Below are 23420 nucleotides of genomic sequence, written 5' to 3'. Positions count from 1 at the left end.
CAAATTTTGGGGGAACACAATTCAGTCTGTAACAGTGAATTATACCTCAAGAAAGCGGTTTTAAAAAGTCAATATGATGGGAAAAAAAAGGGTACGGGTATGTGTGAGTGGAGGTGCAGTGTGGACTAAAACAGACCAGAGATGTAACTACCAAGTGCCATATGATGGAATAATTTTACTTCTAGGTATGTAAATGTGAACCTACATAGAATTCTGTTATTAAAAAAACAGGTTTAAAAGGCAGTCTTTGGCCAGGTGTGGTGTGGCTCATGCCTGTAATTCCAGCACTTGGGGATTTGAGGCTGGGGCAGGAGGATTGGCTGAGGCCAGGAATTTCAGACCAGCTTGGGCAATGTAAGACCCCGTCTCTACAAAAAAATTTTCCAAGTTTAGCCAAGAGTAGTGGTGTGCATCTGCAGTTCTAGCCACTTGGAAGACTGAGGAGACGGGATTGCTTGATCCCAGGTGTTTAAGGCTGCAGTGAGTTATGATTGCACAACTGCACTCCAGCCTGGGCACTAGAGTGAGAACCTGTCTCTCAAAAAAAAAAGGCAGTCTGAACAACTGGGGAAATTTTAATATGTACTGAATATTAGATGATATTATGGAAATATTAATTTTTTTAGATAAGAAAATGGTCTTGTGATTATGAAGGAGAATGTCCTTATTCTTAGGAGATGCACACGTGTATTTCAAGGGTGAAGTGTCACAAGAGAGAAAGAGAAATAAAACACATATGGCAAAAAGTAAGCCCTTAGTGAATACAGGTGTGGGGCACAAGGGTGTTCCCTGTACTATTCTCTCAAATTCTCTGTAAGTTTGAAATTTTTCATAATAAAAAGTCAGAGGGATAGAATTAGTAGTGAACTCTGAGGGAACAGAATGCTCTCAAGTTAGGAAAGATCTACTTATCAGAGATTTCCTTTATCCCCTTCCTTACTTGCTAACTGAAGTAGAAAATATATTCTCCTAAAGCTTGCACCCAATTATAGCTCCTCATAAGTGAGTGAGAAATGGTGAGTGTCTATCTCTGCTCCATGAAGTCTAGAATAACACATAACATAGATTTTAGAGTTTTTAAAGTTTGGCATGGAGGAGGCCAAGGAGTCTGGTTATAGCTCATTTCAAATAACAAACGACAAGCCCTCTTTTAATAAGAGTAGCAGACTGGAAACCTGGGGCTGAATATGGCCTATAGACATGTTTATTTGGCTTGCAAGGCATTTTAAAGTTAGTAGTTCATAATACTTAACAATTAGGAGATTTTACATAAAATGCAGACTTCTGATTTTTCTAGAAAAATCCAAAGCTTTGGCCCACTGGATTCAGACATGGCCCAAACCTTCTGGAGCAGAGTGGCGGCTGCATATTTATATATATAGAAATAGGCAAATAGGAAGCTGGCCTTTCTGGCAGAATTCCTTTTACCACCATCCCCGGCTCTTTTTCCCTTCATATGGTTGTGGCAAATGAGAGTGCTATGTTGGGAAGAGGTAAGAGTGAAAGGAGGGTATCTGGGAATTTACTGTAATTTTTGGGTTCATAATGCCTTTGTCCAACAGTAATCAAAACAGTAATTGGCATGAGGATATCTAACAGACCAATAGAACAGAGAATCCAGAAGTGGTGTATGGACACTCGGTTTATGACCAATACGGCACTGAAGAGCAACGGGGAAACATGATCTCCCCGCGTAGAACACAAAAGCACACGTACCACAAATTACTATTTATGTAGTAATTTAATCCCAGCACTTTGGGAGGCCGAGACGGGCGGATCACGAGGTCAGGAGATCGAGACCATCCTGGCTAACACGGTGAAACCCCGTCTCTACTAAAAATACGAAAAACTAGCCGGGCGAGGTGGCGGGCGCCTGTGGTCCCAGCTACTCGGGAGGCTGAGGCAGGAGAATGGCGTAAACCCGGGAGGCGGAGCTTGCAGTGAGCCGAGATCCGGCCACTGCACTCCAGACCGGGCGACAGAGCAAGACTCCGTCTCAAAAAAAAAAAAAAAAAAAGTAATTTAAAAACATACTACCAAACTACTCATGGCTTACAGAGGAACTCACAATGGAAATCATAAAATAATTAAAACTGAACAACAAAGGTAGTATCACACCTTTGTTGAAGTGTGAAGTGTGAAGTTCAGCTCAAGCCATTCTTAAATACAAATTTACAAATTCAATGAATTTTTAAGACTAAATTTAAAAACAAAACAGTTAAGCTCCCAACTAAAAAGGCTAGAAAAAGAACAACTTAAAGAATGAAGAAGGAAAAATTAGAGCACAGGTAAATGATAAGATCACAAAATCAGTAAGAGAGACAGACCTACAGCAAAACTGATCTTGGAATAAATAAGAAAAAGCACATACAATCAATATTAGGAACACAAAGGGGTATATACCTATAGGTACAACGAAGAGCTCTTCACTCTAGTGTTTCACACACGCCTCTCTTTAAGTATGCTGAAATCTCCCCAGGCTTGAGTGATCATTTACCTAATTTGCTTCACTTTCCTCTTTACTTACATCCTCCTGTTATCCCCCTTCATAGATAGCTTGCTTTCTTCTTCTTCTTTTTCTCCTCCCATTTTTATTAGGGTAGAACATGCATGCCCTAGAGTGCACAAATCTCAAGTAAACAGCTTGATGAGTTCTTACAAATGTATACATCTGTGAAACCCCCACCAGATCAAGCTATTACACATTTCCAGCCCCACAGAAGGCTCCTTCCTCCCTGCTCATGTCTCTATGTCTTTGCTGTTCCTTCTGTCTAAAATACTTTCCACCAAGTACACATATGGTTCATTCCTTAATTCCTTCAAGTCTTTGCTTAAATGTCAACTTCTCAGTGAGGCCTGATCACCCTATTTAAAATTACAACACCCCTCACACGTTCTATCTTCTTTCCTGATTTTATTTTTTTCCCTTATCACCTTCTATGGACTACATCATGCATGTATGTATATACATATACACACATATACTTTTCCCCATTGGAATGTAAATTCCAAGACTGCAGAGATTTTTGCCTGTTTTGATACCTCTGTGTTCCTAATATGTATGTGGCTGGCACATAATGAACACTTAGTAATTATCTGAATTGAATGGTTTAGTTATTGAGGGTGTGATCAGATGATCTGATGTATAACTGCCTAAAATCCCAAAGAAGGTAATTTCTAGACTATCACTCTCTCTGACCCAGATGCAATTTAAAATCTCCCACCTCCTATCTACTTGAGGTCCCTTAAGTCTCTGATCATTACAACTCAAAACCTGGCAGGAAGAAATGAGCACCAGGATGCTGCAAAAAGCAACTCTCAAGAGGGGGTGTGCAATTGGCTGCAGCATCTTAACAAGGAGGGGCAAAGGAGGATCACGCCACCCAGTGTGGAAAGCCAGCAGTTCATGGTCTGTAGGGAGGAAGATGTTACTTAACCTATCACTGGTGACCCATGGGAGATGGCTGGTGTGCCGGTTAAAGTTAGTTGCTGATTTATAGAAGTTCAATGCATTAGGACATGTAAGGATAGTGGAATTGGGTGGGTATTTTTTATAGTGCATTAGGAAAACAACAAATAATTGGTCCCATAGTGCGTGGCTGGAGGGAGTTAAGGAAACAGAGGAACCACTTTCTGCTGAAAGCACTCATGAAGACTACGTTCAGGAATGATTAGACATACTGCCAAATTGCAACATCAGCTGAAATTTCACCCATCCTGGAGATTCATGAGCACAACTTTAGGTCCTGTTTGACAAAGACTGGGATGCTGGCAATTGGAGGGGGAGTAGCTGGGAAGAATCAAGGACTTAGGATGCTTGGCCAGCCTGGCCTATTTGAAGCACTTCTCTTCTGCTGCTCCTTTCTGCTGGGAAAACCCAATGACCCACCCCAATATTCAGCGTGATCTGTGACCAAGGTCCAAATGTGGCTTGGGCCTAAGGATGACAGTCATAAATAGTGGAGGGAGGAGGGATCAGTTATACCCCAAAATGAATAGTAGGAATTATTCATGCCATACCAGAAAAAGTAAGGAAAGACTGTGCATAGATTTGCAAGCATTTGGCATGAACAAAAGTACCGATCTGGATCACCCAGCATTGGTTGCTATGGTGAGGCCCTATCTGAGACACTGTGTTCAATATGTTACTGCAAGATGAAACTCTAATGGTTTGCTGAGTTGGCTGACTCAGACCTTAGCCTAAAGCTGACCCATGCTGTCTGGCAAGAAAGAAGTAACTGCGAGTAAGAAGACAGACAAAGAGAAAAAGAGAGAGAATGGTAGAAATGCAAAACTCAGGTTGTGCAGGAGGCTAAATGATAGCATGGTCCCTTAAAAGCTGCCTTAAAACCTGAATGGTAGCATTTCCTGGCTTTCCATGGGATTCGATTCCCTTACTACCCTGTGTACCTTCACTAAAATAAAAAATGGGGCCGGGTGTGGTGGCTCATGCCTGTAATCCCAGCGCTTTGAGAGGTCAAGGCGGGCAGATTACGAGGTGAGGAGTTCAAGATCAGCCTGGTGAAACCCCATCTCTACTAAAAATACAAAAAAGAAAAAAGTTAGCTGGGCACGGTGGCAGGCGCCTGTAATCTCAGTTCCTCAGGAAGCTAAGGCAGGAGAACTGCTTGAACCCGGGAGGCAGAGGCTGCAGTGAGCCAAGATGGCACCATTGCATTCCAGTCTGGGTGACAGAGCAAGACTCTGTCTCGAGCGGGCGGTGGGTGGCAAAGAAACATTACTTAAGAGAGAATGAGCTCACAGTCTGTCCTTGGAGCAAGAAAGGAATAACTAAAACAGGAAAGGGGCCTCTATAGAAGGAGAAATGAAAGGTGGAGAATGAGAGAAGCGTGGATGCCCTTAGCTATGCCCTGTATGTTTTTATTGACTACTCTTATTTCTGAAAACTTTCCAATTTGATTTTGAACCATGATGTTCTCATAGTTTTTTTCTTTCCTAGAATTTAAAAAGTATAGAACTGAAGGGAAATTAGAGTTCATTCAGTCCATTAAAAGAGAGATGAGAAAATGGAGAACCATAAAGAAATTTCCTTTTTATTCCATTTCCTTCAGTGATTCTCTTTTTCCCACCATTTAACTGTGGATGTTTTTGAATAATCCACCCCCTTTCTCTGACTCATAATTTCAGCCTCCAACTATACATGGGTCCACTCTTAAATTTTAAGTGATGAATTCTTTCCCCCTCTCCACGATTAGACTTCCAACTATCTACGGAAAGTATACTTGTAAGTTTCACCAAAACCTCAAACTCAATATGGTTAAAATTGAAATCACTTTCCTTCATCCCCTCCCAGCTTCTCCAACACTATTATTAGCATCATCATATCTTAAACTTTGTTTTTAATTTCAAAATATTTCAATCATACAGAAAAGTATAAATAATATAACAAACACTCATGCCCCTATCATCCATACTTAATATTTTGACATACTTGCTTCAGACTTAAAACCAATGATAGGTCTAGTTGGAAGTTCCCCATCACATTGAACTTGCTACCTCTGAAAAGATGGCTGCCCTTCTGAAGTTAGTTCCACCCAGAAGCAGAGCCTGAGACAAAGGCTGATGAGTATACAGAGTTGATTTGGGAGGTTCAGGGACACTGGCAAGGGAGTGGGGAGAGAAGGCAGCCACCACTGTCGGCAAGTTTACTCCTGCAGGGAAGCTCTAGGAAATGGTGTGAAACAGCCTGGGATTGTCTTTGCCAATGAGTGATGGAGATGGAGTATTTATACCCCACACCCATCACACAATGAGTGCGTAGGCACTTCCAGCCCTCTGTGAGTGAGGGCAAAGTGGGTTTGGCAGCCTGAGGGCAGCTTTTTGACAAAGATACTGGTTGCTGGAAATCAGGCTGGTATGCACAAATATGGTATGGGAATACAAGAAGGTATGGGCAGGGTGCTGACAGCATGTGCAACAGGGTGTATCCATCCCATTGACGTTTTACCTTTACTACAGTAGTTAAACATTGTTAGTTTTGATGTCATGATATTATTAAGAACAATTAACAATGATAATGATGAAGAAAAAAGGAAACAGTGACTATAAGTACAAACCAGTCGACGTGAACAAGGGAAAACAACTTCGGTTCCAAGAGCTGTCTAACTATTTACTGAATTTATATCATGTGCCTGATGAATCTCTCCTTAATAGAAAGCAAGGAAAAGGAACAAAACACATACCACAATTAATTTTTTTGGTTTCACACTTCTTTAGACTTTGACAAAATTTGATTTCCTGCCTCATCTACCTTCATCTCCTACTTCAAGACTGGAGGGTTATTAGGCTTAAACTGTAGCTGCAATAGAAGATTGTAAGTCTATATATAAGAAGACTATATATAATCAAGAGTGTTTTAGGGCTGGGTGTGGTGGCTCACACCTGTAATCCCAGCACTTTGGGAGACCACAGCGGGTAGATCACTTGAGGCCAGGAGTTTGAGACCAGCCTGGTCAACTTGGTGAAACCCCATCTCTACTAAAAATACAAAATACCTGGGCATGGTGGCATGCACCTATAATCCCAGCTACTCGGGAGGCAGAGGCACAAGAATCACTTGAACCTGGAAGGTGGAGGTTGCAGTGAGCTGGGATGGTGCCACTGTACTCCAGCCTGGGGGGCAGAGTGAGACTGTCTAAAAAATAAATAAAATAAAATAAAATAAAATAAAATAAAAAAGAGTGTCTTATAATATCATTTTAGCCTTAGTTGCAATTTATTGGCCTTTCTATTGAAAGGAAAAAAGGTATGTGTGTGAGGGGGTTGGGTGAGGGGTGCATAGTGAAGACAGATCTCCACCCCATAGTCTAAATCATTCTAAAGCATTCAGCAAAGCCAGGAATAGTTTGTCTTCCTTGTACCTTATAACTAAAAGGACCTCTGACTTAGCAAAATAAAACTGTAAAACAATATGTTTCCTATTGCCTCTTGCAGCAACCAAAAGGATTTAAAATAATCTCTAAGTAATACTCCTCATAGTTCCCAGTATTAGACAAACACAGTCTTCCTTCTTCAAGAACTAACAGAGGAAAATCACCTGACACATGAAAAGATCCCATATTCTGGTAGGATCTTTCCGAAGAATCAGAATAAACAGTCACTTGTAAAGCAGACTCTGTTAAGAAGGACAAATTACAAACAAACAAACAAATAAACAAACTCGTACTGAGATTCAAGGAGATACCCACGAAATTTCATATTTCAAATAAAAAATGATGATGAAATTAGAAAACCATATGGTTATAGTGAACAATAAAGTGGACTTACACCAGAGATCACACAATCAACAACTAAATATGCGTCAAATATATGGTGAAGAGAATTCTGGAAGCAGCATACATTTTACATTTAAAAGAGAAAAAGTAATATTTTAAGTAATCCCCTACTGATTTTCTACCTAATTCCATTTCCATATAAAAACAAACCTTACGAAAACAAATAAGAAAATGCATTATACGCCAGTGCATTTAAGCAGTGGATCAGGAATAGAGAAAGATCACAAAGAATCCGTAGTCCTTACACTTTAAAAAATGTCTGCATTTATCTCCTGGAAACTTTGGATCCTCCTTTTAGAAAACTGTACATTTCTACAAAACATATGACACATAAAATTTCAGGAATTCATGGGCAAAATGAATTGACCTATTAGTGGTCCATGAGCACCAGGTTAAGGATCTTTATCCAGAGAGAAGCACAGAGGACTTACATTGTATAGAGGGATAGTCTTCATCACCTTGTACTGTTTAGTGGGATCCATTTTATATAGGTGACGGTCAGTGACAAAAATTGCTCTGTCTTCCACCTTACTAAATCGATTTACCTGTAAGAGAACAAACCAGTAAACCATAGTATCTCATCAATAATGAAATCAAGTTGGCTGATTGTGAAGACAAATTCTTTAATAGATGTGAACCATGTATGGCCACTCTACTGGATGCAATAAAGATTTAAAAGGAGTAGCTGTGTCCAGATTTGTGGAATTTGGCAATTGAAATTTTACAATTGAACATGGAAAACAAGAAAACCATAGAAGAATTAAAGGACTGAACATATGTAACTCAGACACCATCAAGTAAGTAAAAAGGCAAACCCAGAGAATGGGAGAAAAACTTTGAAAATCATACATCTGAAAAGGGACTTGTATATGGACTATATAAAGAACTAATACAAATCAATAACTAAAAGGCAAATAACCCAATTATACAAAGAAATAATACGAAGCCCTTGGTTATAATAAGAATCTCAGACTAGTATATAGGGATGAGACAGATAGGAAACTAATAAGTAAAAATAATTTCATATAATGATATAAAGAAAATAAACTAGATAATGAGATTGGGAGAAATTGTGTGTGTGTGTGTGTGTGTGTGTGTGTGTGTGTGCAGAATGCTACTTTATTAGATAGAGGCTCATGTTCAGGTAAATTCAGAGAAGATTCACATGTTCAGGTAAATCTTTTCCTAAGAGCAGAATTAACCACAGGACATTTTATAAGTAAGTATTTAGCTACTTAGACTTGGGTAATAAACACATATGTATTTTAAAAAGATGAGGGTCTCACTCTGTCACCCAAGATAGAGTGTAGTGGCTCACACAGTGAGTTGTTGGGACTACCAGCATGTGCCACCACATCCAGCTAGAGTTGATACTATTTTAATCAATGTACCTAGCACTAAAAATTTTTGAACCACTACGATGTCACGTTTTTCAGTAACTAGAAGGAAAAAGAATGCAAACCAAACAAACAAACAAACAAAAACTTAAAACGCCCTCCTCAACTAGAAAAGGAGGCATAGTTGTGGTCTATATCCTCCATTCCCTCTTTCAAATTATTATTTCCAAGATGCAAACAAAGAAGTTAGAGATCAATTTGAAAACTTGGTTAGCTTCGGTAGGCTATTTAGCTAACTAAATTAACATTGGCAGGATGGAACATAGCAGGATATATTGCTATAGGGAGGATATAGCAAACTAAAATTTAAATTTTAGTTTGAATTTTAGTTAATCTTCTTCCCTTTGCCCCACAGTTTTAGAAATCAGTCAATTCTCTAAACATTTCCTTTATAACCAAAGCACATTTTTTCAGTCTTCAACTTGACAAAAATGGTGTCTGTAATTAAAAGTAAAATAGAATCTATATGGTGGAATAATTATTACCCTTAGTCAAGTAACTTTATGTAGCAACAGTTTTTGCTATAACAGGATTGGCACTTGTCAGAAAACTTGAAACAGAGTGAGTGAAGAGCTTCTATAGCAGCATTTTTCTAAGCTGTTCTGTTCCAGCCTTATGTGAGGTTTTGTGAAAGTAAGGGTTCCATGGATAAGCTGGTTTGAGAAATACTGCAAACCACAGCCTCCACTAGGGATATTCACATCCCACGAATATATTAAAGGCTCTGAGAATTCTGCACTTAAAGAGCATGTTTAACCCAGTATTTCCAAAATACGTTTAACTATGAAACTCTTTTTCAGCACCTACTAATATTCAATAGAACACTGGTTCTATAAAACCCATGTTGAAGAACACTTACTATCACTTGTATCAATCTTAGAGTTCACAGAGAATATCTAAAATAGGCACTGAATAATAGCTAATCCCAGCTACTTGGGAGGCTGAGGCAAGAGCATTGCTTGAGCCCAGGAGTTTGAGGCTGCAGTGACAGCCTGGGCAACAGAAGAAGACCCTCTCTGTAAAAAAAAAAAAAAAAAAAAAAAAAAAAAAAAAAATATATATATATATATATATATATATATATATATATATGAAAGAAAGCAAACAACAATAAGTAAAAGCCATACGTGTCATCTCTTGTGGAATCATGTTGAAAAACATATGAGTGTAGGGCAAAAGAATATGATTTAAAAAAATTTGTTACATAATTTCATAAGGTCATTCCAGAGTCGAAACAAGTAGGTCCCATGTCCTTTTTATATGTTCCTGAGTTAATCTAAAAACAACAAACAAAAACCTCAAAGCAGCAACTGTACGAAAACACTGTTTGGAAATACTACATTTTTATATGCAAAAAATGTAATTTCTAAAGAGAACACATCGCAAATCTTTACCTTCTGTTTCAGCAGCTTAAATTATCCTCAAAATATGAATTGAGTGGGAAGGACATCAGGTAGCAAAGTAAAAGCCTTAGATTGCATTAATTTAGCTATATCAAAATGGCAAAGGAAAAAATTCTACATATAGATAGAAATTCCAGACTTATAATTATGGCATAAAAGCACTCTTTTCTTCCACTTAAATTCATATAGTAATAGAAAAACTAGATTACAGACTCAGTATTAGATAAACCTTCATCTTGTTTCTTCTGTTATCCAAAACTAAAATCTTCAACCAAAGGAAAAAATCCCTAGCATTTGTTTTTCCCTAAACACTACAAGTGATCTCTGTCTTTAGGTTTAGTCAGTACCACAGGGGGCCACAGATAAAAGTTTATCTGGAGAGGCAGAGAAGGAGAAAACACATTATGGGTGAAAGTAGCTATTTACAGAAGTCTTTCACCTCAAAGGACATTTTATAACGTGGTTAATGGAAAGTGGCTGTTTCAGAGAGAATCTAAGCGTAAAGAAGAGGGCTTTACTGAAATCCTATCAGGTTTACCTTGGCATAGCCTTGGGATTGAACAGTTTCTAAAGTCGTATTTAAGCTACAGGGTGAACAAAGTATTTTGCTTTGAACTTGGAAATACAGGGACATGAATAAGAATGCTTCAGTTTTTAATCCAGTAGGACCCAGGTAAAGACATGTTCTCTGTCAGACATAAAATTGTCATTGCTGGAAAGATAGAGACATCAAGGGTTTCTGTAGTAAATGACCTAATTCTTAAAACCATCCTACTGTCTTTGATCAACTGCTCTGATTACTAATTTGATTTCCCAGCCGCTTGATACTAAAGTATACTAGATAGTGAATATGAGGACTCAGTGGCATGGTGCATTCCTTTGTTATATTTACAAACTGACATTATAGCTTATACATTTCTTGCGTGGGTGTGTGAATCTGGTTAGCAAAAGTCTTTTCTTGATAGTCTGATCAACTCTAGGTATACTTATAAAATAGAGTTTCTAAATCTCAGAGTTCAGAACTAAACTCTGGAGTGTGGTAACCCACCCCAAGATACTGCCAGCAGTCTTTCCTTGATGATGACATTTATTTTATTCTAACTGTAACCAGCTGCTCTCTATTTTATTAAAAAGCCTCTATCACATTGATGACTGGGCAGGTGGCTCATGCCTGTAATCCCAGCACTTTGGGAGGTCTAGACGGGCAGATCACTTGAGGTCAGGAGTTTGAGACCAGCCTGGCCAACATGGCGAAACTCTGTCTATACTAAAAATAGAAAAATTAGCCAGGCATGGTGGTGTGCACCTGTAATTCCAGCTACTGGGGAGGCTGAGGCAAGAGAATCACTTGACCCAGGAGGCGGAGGTTGCAGTGAGCCGAAATTGTGCCACGGCACCCCAGTCTGGGTGACAAAGTAAGACTGTCTCAAAAAAACAAAACAAAAAAACAAGCCTCTATCATGTTGAGTTGACCTCTTTCTTCTTCCTTATAATGTTCAAACACTGATTGTGATATAAGAAATATATATATATTTGCTCATCATCCCGGTTCCTGACACAAATCTCTCAAAACTCCTGTTATTTTATGAGTGGTAGAGGTTATAGAATCACCTTTTGTTATAATACTTATTTAGTCTTAGTCCCAGATTCCCAACATAAGAGTTTCTATCTGCTAATCAGATAACTGGTGACTAGGAGCTCCTAGACAGTTTCAGGATTGGGGCTGGTTGCCAGAAAGACCAATGCATGATTAGAGGGTTGGAATTTTCAGCTCCACCCCTTAAGCTTCATGGAAGGGAGAGGGGCTGGAGATTAAGTTAATTACCCATAGCCAATGATTTCATCAACCATGCCTGTGTAATAAAACCGCCATAAACTCAAAATTATGGGGTTTGGAGAGCTTTGGGGTTGGTGCACACATCCACATGCTAAGAAGCCATAATCTTTGCCTTTTAATTGCGGTGTGTTTAGACCACTGACATTTAATGTGATTATCAGTACAGTTAGGTTTAAATTTATCATTTTCAATTTGTTTTCTATTTGTCCCATTTGCTCTTTGTTCCCTTTTCCACATTTCTCTGCTTTCTTTTGCATTGAGATTTTTAAAAAATAATTTCATTTCTCTCCTTTGTTGGTTTATTAGTTATAACTTTTTGTATTGCCATTTTAGTGGTTCTTCTAGGATTTGCAGAATACATTTATAACATATCACAGTCACTGACATTATATCACTTTATGGTATAAAAACCATACAATAGTATATTTCCATTTCCCCATCTTTGTGCTATTGTTATCATAAATTTTACTTCTACATATATTATAAACTCTATGCTACTTTATCATTGTTTCCGTTTAAGTAGCCAATTGTGATTTTTCATTTAAAAAATTCTGGTAAAATACACATAACAAAATTCTCGATTTGGATCATTTTTAAGTGTATAGGTCAATGCTTCATTGGCATTAAGCACATTCACATTGTTGTGCAGCCATCACCACTATCTATCTCAAGAACTTTTATCATTCCAAACTGAAGCTCTATACCCATTAAACAATAACTCCCCAGTCTTCTCTTTCCCCAACCCCTAGAACTACTATTCTATTTTCTGTCTCTAAGAATCAGATCATTCTAGGTACCTTATAGAAGTGGGATCATACAATATTTATCCATTTGTATCTGGTTATTTCTCTTAGTATAATATCAAGGTTCATCTTGGTTGTAGCATGTATTTCTGGCTTTTTATCCATTGTATGGCTATACCACATTTTCTTTTTCTTTTTCTTTTTTTTTTGAGACAGAGTCTTACTCTGTTGCCCAGGCTAGAGTGCAGTGGTGTGATCTCAGTTCACTGCAACCTCCACCCGCTGGGTTCAAGTGATTCTCACGCCACAGCTTCCTGAGCAGCTGAGATTGCAGGCCTGTACCACCACGTCCGGCTAATTTTTGTATTTTTAGTAGAGATGGGGTTTCACCATGTTGGCCAGGCTGGTCTTGAACTCCTGGCCTCAAGTGATCCACCCGCCTCGGCCTCCCAAAGTGTTGGGATTATAGGCGTGAGCCACCATGCCTGGTCTATACCACATTTTCTTTATTCAGTCATCCATCGATGGACATTTCAATTGCTTTCACCAGTTTGTTATTATGGATAATGTTGCCATAAATATTGGTATACAGTCAATTATCTTTTAAAGACATTTAAGTAAGAAAAGACATGTATTTGTCTATGTAGCTACCACTTCCCTTGCTCTTCAGTCTTTGGTGCATGTCCACATTTTCATGTGGTATAATTTTCCTTCTGTCTAGATGACTTCCTTTAATATTTCCTATAGTGTTTATCTTCAGATATGTCTGAAAAAGTCTTTATTTCACTTTGGTTTCTGAAAGATATATTTGCTGGGTATAGAATTCTAAGTTGTTGTTTTTTCACCAGTACTTTAAGGTACTCCACTGTCTCCTTACTTGCATCACTTCTGACAAGAAATTGGATGCATCCTTTCCTTGTTCCTCCGTGTCTTTTTTCTATTTATTACTGGTATTGAGCAATTTAATCACAATTTACCTTAGTATAGTTTACTTCATGTTTCTTGTGTTTAGTGTTTGTTGAGCTTCTTGGATCTGTGCGTTTAACATTTCATCAAATTTTGGGGAAATATCAACCATTATTTTAAAAAATATTGTTTATTTCTCTCCTCTCCTCTCCCTCAGAGACTTCAACTGCTTCTCTATTAGGCCACAGGAAGTCATCTAATAGCTTCCTGATGCTTTGTTTTAGCCTTTTATTTTTCTCTCTGTGTTTAATTTTGGGTAGTTTTTACTGCTATATTTTCAAATTCACTAGTTTTTCTTCTACAAAGACTAATCTACTGTTAATCACATTGAGTATGTTTTTTCCTCCCAGAAATTGTATTTTTCCTCTCTACAACTTCATGCAGGTCATTAAAAAAATCTTCCATGTGTTTATTTAACATGTTCAATCTTTCCTCTAGCTTTTTGAAGATATGGAATATAATCATAATAATTATTTTAATGACCTTGTCTGTTAATTCTATAATCTATATCAGTTCTGGGTCAGTTTGAATGATTAATTTTTTTCTCTCCTTATGAGTTGTAGTCTCTTGTATGCTTGGAAACTTGAGTGGATGTCATATGTTGTGAATTTTACCTTCTGTGAGCGGGATATTTTTGTATTCCTATAATCATTTTTGAGCTTTGTTCTGGTTAGGTTACTTGGGAACAGTTTGATCATCTCTGGTTGTGCTTTCAAGATTTATTAGGTAGGATCAGAACAGTGTTTGGTCAAGGGATAGTTATAACCCCCTACTGAGGCAGTCTCTTGTCAGTACTCTATTCAGTGCCTCATAAATCACAAGGTTTTCCAATCTGGCTGGTGTGAACAGGCACTACTTGCAACCCTGTGTGAGTACTGGGTATTGTTGCCTATAATCCTTTTCGGTTGCTGTTTCCCAGCCTTGAGTTATTTCCTCATACACACATATGTATGTGCTGATCAGTACTCAGATGAACAGTCAAAGTGAACCCTCTACAGATCTTCAGAGTTTTCTCTCTGTGCAACTTTCTCCTCTCTGATGCTCTGCTCTGCAAATTCTAGCTGCCTTAGTCGCTCTCTCACTATTGAAAAGCTTTGTCTTTGTCTACTGGGCTCTGCCTGGGCTTCCCTGCCTGCTCATCCTGGGACTGGAAAGTCTCTCAAGACAGAAAACTGGTAAATTGCAGGGCTCATCACCTCATTTTTTACTTCATATTTCAGGGAACACTGTCTTTCCTTGCTTGATGTCCACTGTCTTGAAAACCACTGTTTCACATATTTTGTCCTTTTCTCCCCACATATATCTTTTTCCCACTTTTTTCTTTTTTTTTGAGACACAGTCTTGTTCTGTTGCCCAGCTGGAGTGCAGTGGCACGATCTTGGCTCACTGCAACTCTCCTGCCTCAGGGTCCTGAGTAGCTGGGACTACAGGTGCATGCCACCACACCCAGCTAATTTTTTTTGTATTTTTAGTAGAGACGGGGTTCCACCATGTTGGCTAGGATGGTCTTGATCTCTTGACCTCATGATCCACCTGCCTCGGCCTCCCAAAGTGCTGGGATTATAGGCGTGAGCCACCACGCCTGGCCTCCTGCTCATTTAAATAATATCACTATATATTACTGTGTACATACACAATTGATTAATCTAATTACTTATTGATACATATTCATATTTTTTTCCAGTTTTTCTGGCTGTTACAATGTACAAACCTGTACATCTTTCTCTCTGGGTATCTGTGCAGATATATTTGTAGGGTAAATATGAGTTGTGGAATTCTTAGATTAAGTGGTATGAGAATTTTAAATTTTCATAGATGTTGCCAAATTGTCCACTCTAAATTTTTAGACTATATCTTATACTCCTACCAAAAATGTCTTCTTACATCCTTACAAACATTGGTTATTATCAACACTTTAAAGACTGCCAAATTTATAGTTGAAAAATCATACTTCATTATTTTGATCTGAATAATACTGTAATTATTATTTTTTAAAAGATCTGAAATGAAGCACGTGTAAAATCACCTAAACTTGGGCCTTTGTAATGAGGTAATTCTTTGATAATTTTCTTAATTCCTCCTTTGTCTATTGCCATATTTATGTTACTGTCTCTTCTTGGATCAACCAAGTCAATATTTAAAAAAAATTATGATTTCTTTAATATTTTAAAATGTATTTGGATAATTCTACAAAATACTCTTTTAATGATAATTTCAATTCTTCTGTGTTCTTCTAAACAAGTATTTTAAGGTGTTTTTTTTTAAGACTATCTACGTCCTTTGCCTTCCATTTCCCAACTTCCATTTGCCCAACTGCTATCATCTTCAGGTAAACAGCAGCCCAAGTATCCTGCATGAGACAAGCAAATACATTCACAGCATGTAACTTTTCCCTCACCTTCCAAATCTCAATATGTCCCATTCCTTTTTTTTTAAAACTCAGTTCTTCCTCTCCCAAACCCTGTTTTATAGAAATAATGTAGGTATAGGCCGGGCGCAGTGGCTCACGCCTGTAATCCCAGCACTCTGGGAGGCTGAGGAAGGCGGATCATGAGGTCAGGAGAGTGAGACCATCCTGGCTAACACAGTGAAACCCTATTTCTACTAAAAAATACAAAAAATTAGCCGGGCGTGGTGGTGGGCGCCTGTAGTCTCAGCTACTTAGGAGGCTGAGGCAGGAGAGTGGCGTGAACCCGGGAGGCGGAGCTTGCAGTGAGCTGAGATTGCATTGAGGCAGTCCGGCCTGGGTGAAGAACAAGACTCCATCTCAAAAAAAACAAAAGAAATAATGTAGGTATAAAAAGTACGAAATGACCATTAAATATAAAGCAGATATACAGCTGCTGTGAAAGATACACATGCAGTGATATACAGCTGCTATGAAAGATACACACGCAGTGAAATACAAATCCCTGACTTCAAAGAGGTCCCTGCCATCTAGTTTTTTTTTCCTTCTAGTTTTAAAAAGAAATTGGCTGGTCATGGTGACTCAGTCCTGGAATCCCAGCCCTTTGGGAGGCTGAGGCAGGTGAATCACCTGAGATCAGGAGTTTGAGACCAGCCTGACCAACATGGTGAAACTGTGTCTCTACTAAAAATACAAAATTAGCCAGACGTGGTGGTGCATGCCTGTAATCCCAGTTACTTGGGAGGCTGAGACAGGAGAATCACTTGAACCTGGGAAGTGGAGGTTGCAGTGAGCTGAGACTCCGCCATTGCTCTCCAGCCTGGACAACATGAGTAAAACTCCATCTCAAAAAAAAAAAAAAAAGAAGGCTTTATAGCCTAACTGTAAAGTTGTAGTCACCTCAGCCATTCCTAGCACAGACAGGTCTAGTGCACTGATGATAAAGCTAGTTATGTACCTACTGTTATGTTTTATTACAGGCTTACTTAAGTGAGTTTCATCTGAATCAGTCCGGTTCCTTTCCAAGATCATCTGGTTCAAGCTTGCCTTACCTTACGGACATGACAGGAAAAGAGGACATTCATGTATTTGTCCTTCCGTTTCAATTCATTAGCAACAGGGACAAAAGTGCCTGAGGTCTGAGGTGTATCTGGCTTCTGAAAGAAAAAGGAAACAAGACAAAATGAGTATGCTTAGCATTGTAGAAGGAAAGGCAGTCTTTCAGTGTACTGCTTTATAACTATCCTTATATAGTTTCACACATGCGCTCTTTATCTCCTCACCCCAGATGGTAAGCTACTAACGGCTGTTGTAACATCAAAGATCCTATAAAAACTGTAAAATAAGGAATGGGAGAGAGGATAAAGTGTAGGTCTGGGAATAATTAATATAAAGATAGTAACTAAAAAATCGTCACTAAATGATATAAGGAAAGGTTTAAGTGGTCAAAGGCCAGGTTATAGAGTGTATTTAATACATATGGATACAACACAGAGAACCCTTTTTAACATGGGACAAATATCAAATACTGTACATTTAGAAGTAATAAAATGTTTTAGTATCTCATAGAAATTATTTAGTTTCTAAAGGTGTTTTATCCTTTCTGCAAATTATCTGGAGAAATGTTCTTTTCTTTTTTCTGTAGAGGAAGTAGGAGTAGATTTCACTTTGTTCCCTTGGACTTACTGAAGCAAGATAGTTGCCCTCCCAGGCCCTCTGGAGCCCGAGGTCAGCCCTTTGACCCTTCAGCATTTCCATGGCTGCAACCTTTGCCCTGACCTGGGGCAGGTCTGAGGCCGGAATGCTCTTGATGAGCTGGGATGCTCTCCATCTACAAGTAAATAGACAACATGTTTAGACTTTAGAAATGCAATCACATGCATTCTCTCTCTCTCTCCCTTTTATTTTTGTTGAGTCTCCCTCTGTCTCCCAGGCTGGAGTGCATGGCATGACCTCAGCTCACTGCAACCTCTGCCTCCCGGGTTCAAGCGATTCTCCTGCCTTAGCCTCCTGAGTAGCTGGGATTACAAGTGTGCGCCACCATGCCTGGTTAATTTTTGTATTTTTATAAGAGACGGGGTTTTGCCATGTTGGCCAGGCTGGTCCTGAACTCCTGACCTCAAGTGATCTGCCTGCCTCGGCCTCCCAAAGTGCTGGGATTACAGGCATGAGCCACCGTGCCTGGGCTCCATGCATTCTCAAAAATAACTGAAGCTGTCATTAAGTAGAATGAAATCAAAGTACTGGCATGCTAAAAAAAGTAAAATGCCTCCAAAATACACACAGAAGTTGCTAAAATACATATCATTTTATGTAGACAGATCTTTTCTAAAACTTGCTTTGTTGTTTGTGTGTTTTGAAAGCAACTAGAACTTAGTGATACATGGGCTCTCATAATATTTATATTTAGGGCACAGAAAATTGGATTCATCATTCATTCATTCGACGAAGGTTTTCTAGGTGCCTGCTAAACTCCTGGTGCTGTTCTAGGCAGTGGGGGCACAGTAATAAGTTAAACAAAGGTCCTTTCTGCTAGGGGCTTGCATTCTGGAGAGGAGTGACAGGCAGCAAATATATGAGTAGACATATAGTATGTAGGATGGTGAAGGTAAGGCAAGGAGGACAGGGAGTGTGGAAGAGGGAAAGAGGAGCAGGTGTGGTTTATATAGGGTGGTTTATATGGGGTGGTCTGGGCAGGCACCACTGATAAGGATAGATGAGCAGAGACCTACAGGACGTGAGGGAGCTGGTCAGATGGAGACCTGAGCCAGAGTGTTCCAGGAAGAGAAGAGAACACAGCAAGTGCAAAGGCTCTGGGATGTGAGCTTGCTTGGTGCGTTAGAGGAGCAGTGTAAGGAGCTGGGAGAGTCAGGGTCAGAATCCACAGAGCCAAGAGACCATGATCAGGACTTTGGCCTTTCCTCTGAATGAGATGAGAAGCCATTGGAAGGTCTGGAATAAAGACAGGACATGACCCGACTCATGCTTTAAAAGGATCATTGTGGTTGCTGTAGGCTGGGAACAGGAAGACCTGTTAGATGGCTATTTCCGTAAGACACGTGCTACAGCAAGGTGGCTTGGATCAGGGAGGTGGAGGTGGAGGTGGAGATAAGTGTTGGTTCTGGATATTTCTGAAGAAAGAACAAATAGAATTTGACAATGGATTAGATCTGGGGGCCAGAGAGGATTTAAGGACAACTCCAAGATTTTTTGGCTAAGCAACTGAAAGCTTAAACCAAAAATAACCTGTTCCTGATTGGGAAGAAACAGGTACAAGTTCTCTTATGCTCTTGGCAGCATCCTAGCCCTACACGATGCTTATATCCTCTTTTCTGACACAGAAGCTTGAAGCAGGGAGGCTGGAAGCAAACCGAGAACTTCCTTTTAATCAGATGAATAATCAAGGCCAGTTGTTCTCAAACTTGTTTCCATAGAATGAGATTTAACTAAAATGGAAAATTCCCAGTGAAATAACCAAATAAATATAAAAATAAGGAAAAATTTATAACAACACCAGAAAATGGGAATGATGTCAATGAAGTAGAAAGTGTAATGACTTTCTGACAATACAAAGCAGATGGGATCCAGCTGATGGGGAAGCGGCTAACTCAGGGCAGAGCACTCAGTGGAAGGAGAGAACCCCTCAGGCATAGATGAGAATCCTGAAGCCTGAAGTGGCAGGGACTAGTAGCAAGGGCAGGAGGCGAAGGATTTTAAGGTGAGAGCTGTGCCTGTTCCCTGCACATGGAATGGCTGGCTGCAGTGAGGCAGGTCACATGTGGGTCAGAGATAGTAGGCTGCCAAAGCAACAACCTTGAAGAAGTAATGGCTCAACAGAACAGTGGAATCCTCTTCTTTACTTCCTATGGACAACCAACACTCCAACAAGACAGACTGTCCTAAGATCATTCCAGAAGAGACTGGAAGAGTGACAGGCTTAGAGCAGTTGGTGGTCAAAGTCAAGGACCCCGTGCCAGGTGGGTCTTACAATACTCAGTGGCTTCCTAAGCAACTTCTCGAATCAGCCCTTGGTCTCCCAATTTCATGACTAGTGGACAGACATCTTTGCTCTGTCTACTGGTCTGTTTCCAGTCTACAAACCTGGTCAGCCTGTCCTGTCTTCACTGCCCACAGTGGCTCAGGACAAGGTCTGTCCCTGACTGACTCCAAACGCCACAGCAGCACACTGGGGGAGTCAGGACCTGACCTACACAACCATGGAGAAAGTCACCCATGCTTCTCATCCTAATCAAGCAAACTGCTGTCTATAAATAACATGTAGCCAACAACAGCTGCAGCCATAAAAATCACCAGCCTCTATGACATGAAAAGGGGACAAAGCTGGGCATGGAGAAGGCTCAATTAAAAAGAATTATTGTGAAGAACAAGAGTGAACTTAAACATGATTAGATGCACATTGAGATTTTAGAAAAACAAACACAAGAATGCTACAATCACAGTAGAATTCTTTAATATATCTCTCTCTGTATTCCACAGATCAAAAAATTCCTGATGGTAACTAGATCAGGGGTTGGCAAACTATAGCCTATGCCAAATCTGGCCAATGGTCTGGTTTGGTACTGCCCACAAGCTAAGAATAGTTTTTACATTTTTACATATTTAACAAAACCAAAACAAAACAATGACGAATATGTGACAGAGACCATCTGTAGCCTACAAAGCCTAAAATACTTAATATCTGGCCCTTTCAGAAGAAGTTTGCAGACCCCTGGACTAGATGGACACAACTGGCAAAATTCAGTGTGTGTGTGCACGTGCGAGTGTGCATGTGTGCATGCACATGTGCATATACAGAACAAATGTAGCAGACCTGTTATTTTCAAATGCCATTGACTATAAGGCCTGGGAAGACTGGGACTGTCTTTCACATCTTTCTTGTTTGTCACCATATCCCCGAAACCTAGGTCAGTGCCTGTAACACAGCAGGCATTCAGTAAGTATTTGCTGAAGAAGTACATTGAATTCTGTACAAATCAATCAATTCTAGGCCACAAGTAAAACCTCAAAGTCTAAAAAGAAGACTGTATAGGTGGTAGTGCAATCTAATCAAAATCAATAACAATCTCCTGCAGCTCTTAAAAATCTTACACAGATCTTTATTGCCATGGACAGATCTTCAAGACTTATTTTTAAGTAAAGTCATATAGCCTACATATAATCTTGCCCATATCACATGTGCCTAGGAAAAAAATGCCCATATCATATGTGCCTATGTAAAAAGCCTGCCAAGATTAAAAACTAATTATTTATAGTACTATATCTGAGAACTGAAGGTTGAGGTACTTTTGGTTTCAATAATTCTGTACTTTTTTCTTCTTATGAGCAATTATTTCTTTTTTTAAAAAAAGCATATGAGATATATATTAAAGAGTTTTCTTCCATGCATTTTTCTTTATCTTTTGATACCTTCCATCAATTATATTTAGAGCAACATCTAAAGAAGGTAAAATCTGATTTAGCACAAAATTATACATTAGTTCTTGTACATTCAGCATATCAATTAGTTGAAAGTGTTCTTTATGGAGTATCATAATAAAATGGCTATTTGAGAAGAAGTAACTTAGTTTATGTGACTAGATGGCTGTATCTAAGATAGAACTAAATATATCTGGTGTATACTGGCAATAAATAAGCTCAAAAAGTGAGGAGAAAATAACTACACACTCAGATCCAGGGCAGGTTATAAAAAAATAAAGACCAGTTGGAAAGGTACCAAATTTTACATGGGTTTTTATTTATTTAAAAGACAGCTCGCTCTAAAAACAGTTCTTTTCCCCTTTGGCTGCACTTTAAAATCACGTGGGAAACTTTAAAAAAGGGCCTCTGCCTGGGCCCCACCACCCCAGGACCATTAAACAGGACTCTCTGGTGGTAGAACCTGGGTGCTGGCATATTTCCTAAACTCCTCGTTATTCCAAGGTGCAGCAGAATTGAGAAGCACTGCTTTGTAAGGATTAATGGATTTTCTAGTTTGAGTTATGTGTGGTGGTTTTATTTTTAGCTAATAAAAGAAAGTAGAAACAGCATGCTAGTAGCTTATCTTAACTATGGCTTGTGTCCAGGGGTTGTGGCACATTGCTGTCAGCTGCTACCGGAAAAACAAAGTGACAGTTCCTTTATTTTGAGGGGTAAGCAGATGCTCTTTGAAAGCCAAATCTACAAAACTGAAAACATAAGGTAAAGGTAAATGTCATAACAGCAAATAGCTGAGCCAATATCACAGTCTCAGACTTGTGACTTTGCATAGTATTAACTGCCACCATAAATGGATGCAGCACACAGCAACACGTCCTTACCTATTGAAAATCATCTGCAGGGCCTCTTCAAAACGGCGAAGAACTTTAGGAGGGCTTGGCCACTTCACGTGCTTCCCGTAGTCTCGCATGGTCTTGACGCCATGGAAGCGTCTGGCCACCTCGTGGATGTATGACTTCACTTTGTAGCGCCGGTAGTACCTGATTATAGTCAGAGCTGCCTTGGTTCTTTTGTACCGCATGCGGGCCAGGGTGCCCCGCCACACCTTCACAATAGAGAAAGAAAAAGGAAAATACTGTTGGCTGGCTGAGTTGTGGATGGCTTTGACATTATAGCAGCTCCTCTACTTACAAACTCAACCAGGCAACTTGCAAGTGTGCAGAAAATCAGCCAGAGCCAAAGCATGTCAGTTCCACCTGCCACCAACAGATGGCGTGGGGAGTCACGTCAGTCATTTTGTTTCAGCTGTCTAGCTGCTCATTATTCTACACTGAAGTGTGTGCTGAGCCTGAAGCTGAGTCCTGTTTTAACTTTACTGTCATGAAAAGAAGAAAGCCAAAATGCAAATATCTTTGGATAAATATTTTAGGAATGCTGAAGGGAAGTGAGATGAGTCAGAACATCATGCCATAAGCATCTATAGTTTTCTTGTGAAACCTAACTTTACATAGATTATACATGCTGGCCACTGGGGTAACGCCACTTTGGATTTACAAACTGATTTACACACAGCCTGTGCACCTACTCTTGCGTGGCACCACGTAAACTCTCAAGGATTCATGGGGAAAGGGTAAATCAGATTACGTACGAATATCATGTGAAACTTTGTTAAAAGTTTTTCAGTGCTCAGAAATCACACTGTAAACGTCTCAATGCCAACTTCATCCAAGCATGGCAAAGTCAGAGATACTTACTTTTCTCAGGACCTTTGTCAGGTGCCCATATTTCTCAACTTCTCAAGCAAAAACAAATTTGGTGTGATCTTCAATTAATCACTGGCTCTTCCCCTATATATCCTCTCCACCACCACTTTACTCCTTCTTCCACAATATGGAAGTGTAAACCCCTTTCTTTCCCTTTCTACGACCAGTCTCCA

The 23420-nt window shown here is 39.4% G+C and overlaps 1 protein-coding gene across 2 annotated transcripts in view; it reads right to left on the bottom strand.

The window, feature by feature from the left end:
• Window positions 1-23420, bottom strand: part of MYO1D (myosin ID) — a 378217-nt gene that overhangs the window by 146787 nt on the left and 208010 nt on the right. For both annotated transcript variants that reach the window (XM_033184221.1, XM_033184222.1), the window contains exons 17-20: window positions 22366-22589; window positions 17735-17879; window positions 17101-17205; window positions 7727-7840 (exon numbers count right to left, since the gene is read on the bottom strand). In XM_033184221.1, coding sequence (XP_033040112.1) covers window positions 7727-7840; window positions 17101-17205; window positions 17735-17879; window positions 22366-22589 — 588 coding nt within the window. The remainder of the gene's footprint in view (window positions 1-7726; window positions 7841-17100; window positions 17206-17734; window positions 17880-22365; window positions 22590-23420) is intronic.

The sequence above is a fragment of the Trachypithecus francoisi genome, unplaced genomic scaffold (genome assembly GCF_009764315.1).
Source record: "Trachypithecus francoisi isolate TF-2019V2 unplaced genomic scaffold, Tfra_2.0 Lachesis_group20, whole genome shotgun sequence".
In the NCBI taxonomy this organism is placed as follows: Eukaryota; Metazoa; Chordata; class Mammalia; order Primates; family Cercopithecidae; genus Trachypithecus; species Trachypithecus francoisi.
The sequence above is the reverse complement of the archived record's forward strand: the minus strand, read 5'-3'. Positions and strand labels throughout refer to the sequence as shown.